The 3,759-nt window shown below is 44.4% G+C and overlaps 1 protein-coding gene across 1 annotated transcript; it reads right to left on the reverse strand.

Moving 5' to 3' along the window:
* On the reverse strand, positions 612-3,183 carry LOC109848918 (COBRA-like protein 7). Its single transcript, XM_020418642.1, has one exon. It carries the CDS (start codon positions 2,917-2,919, stop codon positions 949-951), a length of 1,971 nt encoding a protein of 656 aa, XP_020274231.1. The 5' UTR covers positions 2,920-3,183; the 3' UTR covers positions 612-948.

Consider the following 3,759-nt stretch of genomic DNA (forward strand, 5'->3'; position numbering starts at 1 on the left):
ACATCATGTAAGAAAGAGCGTCACTTATATCGTCAGAACTTAACAAACTTGCATCAAAAAACCAGAAGGCAACATGCACTCACAAAACAGGATGCTAGCTATTAGTAAACAGAACTCTTTCAGAGCCAGATAATACCAGGCCTTAAGGATCATTAATTAGGTAGAAGCAAAGCTAATAAACAGAACTATTTCAGAGTCAGATAATCCCAGGCCTTAAGGATCATTACTTAGGTAGAAGCAAATCAAGGGAAGCTGGAACAAGAAAACATCTATTGATGAAAAGTTGGATCTCTAAATGTTTCTGAGAGTTTGAATGCAGGCATCAGTACTTTTACACCTCCTCTCAAAGACGAATGGTGAATAACTAACCACAACAGATTTGATCTCTTCTGCGATAGGCATTCTCACCATATAGAATTCTACTTGCAACATGACAGGTGTTGGAATGTGAAACATGATAACTGAGCAACAAACCATGATGAATGAGACGCAAAGAATGAAGTTTGAAAACATTATGTTCATCTCGTGGGACCTTTTTCAGACCTGGTTAACAGTGACTAGAAATTATGAAGAGCTAGCAAGTTTTAACATCATAAAGAGTCAAAGACACATAAGCAATAAATCTGGCAATATATCATAGCATTTCAAGCAAAATTAGCATCCGCATGATATCCACAGTAAATGAAAGAAGCTGGTAATTCGAGGCTTATCTGCAAACAGATTATCCTAAAAAGTTAACATACTTTCTATGAGTATGAGAAACAACATCAACAACAGAGGATCAAGACAAACATTACCCAATTCATCTCTTCATCACACAACCCAGTCATAAATCAAGCAGCAGCTTCTACCTCCACCAAAATTGCCAAACAAACAGTTTAGCTCTTGCCCATCAATCCAATCCATCGCAAAGAATCAAAAGAATCAGCATCAACAAGCATCAATCCTCTACATCTCCGACACCAAGATCAGAGTGGCGACCACAACAAGAACCAAACCAAATAACCCACCGGCATTATTCCTAAAACCCCAACTCGCCGGAAAATTATCGGGCAACGAGCACTCCTCCCCATTAAAAAACACTTTTTTAGGAAACCCATCTCCACCAACAACATCAATCACCGGCAAATCCTTCTTAGTAAAAGATATCACCGATTGCTGCTTTCCCGGTACTCTAGGATCATTAGGCCCAGCTCCATCAACCTCACCCACCAAATAATTCAAGCCCGGGAGCCCTTGCATAAAGATAGTGTTATTACCCATCTTAGTTCCGTTGAAAGAGTACATGGCTTCATACCCTTCATAAGCTTTTCCCATATTAACCGCCATAAACCAATCAGCGAAATTAACATCCTCCCAATTGAACAATGTAACCCTCGCACTCCACCCTGTCCTATAATCCGAATTCACATGCCAATTGATGCTAACGCCACAATAATCTCCACAAGGCATCGGATTTGGTACATTGTAATGCTTCATCGCAGCGAAATACTTAGTCATATCAGTTCGATTGTCGAATGGAACGAGAAGAGCCTGAGGAGGCTGAAGGATCGCAGGAGCGCTAGCATTGCAAGATTTTCTCAAATTTTTAGCAGGACATCCACAAGCACAAGTTTTGCAAGGCACAACAGAGTCATTATAGAACCCTGAGAATGAAACACAACATTTGGGGCTAGCCCCTTTTGGCTTTGAGATATTGCAGACAACTTGCCATGTAGCAACGGCTAAGGTGCTCGAATCGAGCCCGCTCGGGTCGGGGAACAGAGTCGGGTTGACCCGAATCGGCTGCCCGCACCGATAACTCGGGTTCAGTGCCCCTCCAACGATCTTCCAGTTCTGCGGCGGGAGCACTTTAGTCCTATTGAGATCCGGCGGCATCTTGAACACTTGCATCTGGAACGCCGATTTGGTCTGCGACGGGTCCATGATCGCCGGAAGAATGGTGCCATTTCTGCAGCAAAATGGGATTTTTCCGACGTCCGTGTCGTTGAATCTCGTCAAGGGCAGATCGAGGATCTCGGGTTTCTTAACGCAAGTTACCACCTTTGTGAAATCAAAGTCCTGATAGTACTGACCTTGAGGCCCCAAAATGCAAGAAGAAGAATCAATCAAGCTCGAATACGCCCCTTTAATCGAGTAAATGAACTCATCTCTCATCCACTCCCATGAGAGCTTCCAATTATCAAGCCGGCCCAATGGGCTCTCGTTACTGATCGTCACCTGCGCAAGATAACTCGACCCATAAGCCTGAAGCACATCATAGAATATGCTCAGATCCCCACTTCGCCTCGGCAAGAAGTCGGTATCGGTATCGTTGTCGGCCTTCGTGTCGTTGAGCTTTGGATTCGGGTCCAGAGTGCAGCAACTCGTTATCGAACTGCTCGAATTGAAACCCAACTTCGGCGATGGGCAGATGTATAAAGGGTCGTCGAGGGATATCGATTTGGGCAGCGGGTAAGCGGGTAGAGGTGACCCGAAGAAAGTCCCGACGAGGTCGATCTGGGCCTGAATCTGGGTCAAATCTCCAGCGGTCTCTATGGGGGTTTTGAGATCTGGGCTCGGGAAGCCCGAGAACGAGGCGAGGCCATCGGAGTCCGAGGTGTTGAAGGGGAACGGGGAGTTGTTGTTGAGGACAGCGCCGCCGGCGGAGACGATGAGCTCTTGGTGCTGGAACTGGATAAGGAGGGACCAAGCTTTGAGCTCGGTGAGGCCGTTGTTTTGGACGGTGGCCGTGGCTTTGAAGGAGCTGGGCTGGGCTTTGGGGTCCTTGAGAAGAGGGTGGATTTGCTTGCGGTCGGTGATGGAGTAGGACAACTGGATGCCGTTGCAGACCGGGGGGATTTCTGGGGGCTGGGATTGGGTTGAGATGAAGAAGAGAGAGAGGAAGAGGAGAGAGAGGTGGAGATTAAGATAACCCATTATTTTGTTTTGGGTTTTTTGGGTAATTTTTTGGAGATTTGAAGGCGGGGAGCTTGAAGACGAAAGCGCGTTTGAGATTGAGGACAGCTGGGGTTGGATCGAAATAGAGTGGAGATTTCTTTTTTTCCTTTTTTTTGAGTTTTGTTTTGGTTGATTTTTTTGAAATGGGGAGCCGGCAGCGTGAGGGTTTGGAGAACTGGTCTATGATTTTTTTTTAATGTTTTCGGAGTTCTTTTATCAGGGTTTAGGGCGCTTGGTTTTGGACAAGGTGACGAGGATTTAGAAGGCGGAGAGATTTTCGGTAGAAAGATGTACGTTCCTATAGGAAACTCTCTATAGACGTTCTTATAGGAGACTCTATAGAAATTGTATAGAGTATATGGCACTAATTTTACAGGCTAAACTACCAAATAGGTATTTAAAAAATACTCATTTTACCACTATGTTATTTAAAATATCTCCGATGACGTTTAGATATTTAAAGTGAATTTAAGTTAGCGCATAGGTCCAAAATGTCATTTTTTTCGGCAGGAAAATTTCTTTCCAACCGATGACCCCGTAAACTTTATGTTTTATGCTCATCTTCACCTTTTTTTTTTCAAATGTCAAACTTCTTTTAGCCCTCCCTCGTTCAACCTCTTTTTCTCTCTTATCAATGGAGTCTCTCTCATCAAGGGGAGAAGGAAGAGGTTAAGTTGGTGGAGGTTGTGTCGAAGTTTAGCAAGTATGAGGGTGTTATAGTTGCCAGGCTTGTGCCCGTGGAGCCAAAAGATGAGGAGAATGAGGTTAGAGTTTATGAGAGACAAGTGCATGATGGGTTTCAATTGGTTCAGACCTATA

Source organism: Asparagus officinalis, chromosome 7, assembly GCF_001876935.1.
Source record: "Asparagus officinalis chromosome 7, Aspof.V1, whole genome shotgun sequence".
Classification (NCBI taxonomy): Eukaryota; Viridiplantae; Streptophyta; class Magnoliopsida; order Asparagales; family Asparagaceae; genus Asparagus; species Asparagus officinalis.

What these genes read in the sequence shown, in the direction of transcription:
- LOC109848918 (XM_020418642.1), bottom strand. Translation starts at nt 2,919, where the DNA reads ATGGGTTATCTTAATCTCCACCTCTCTCTCCTCTTCCTCTCTCTCTTC.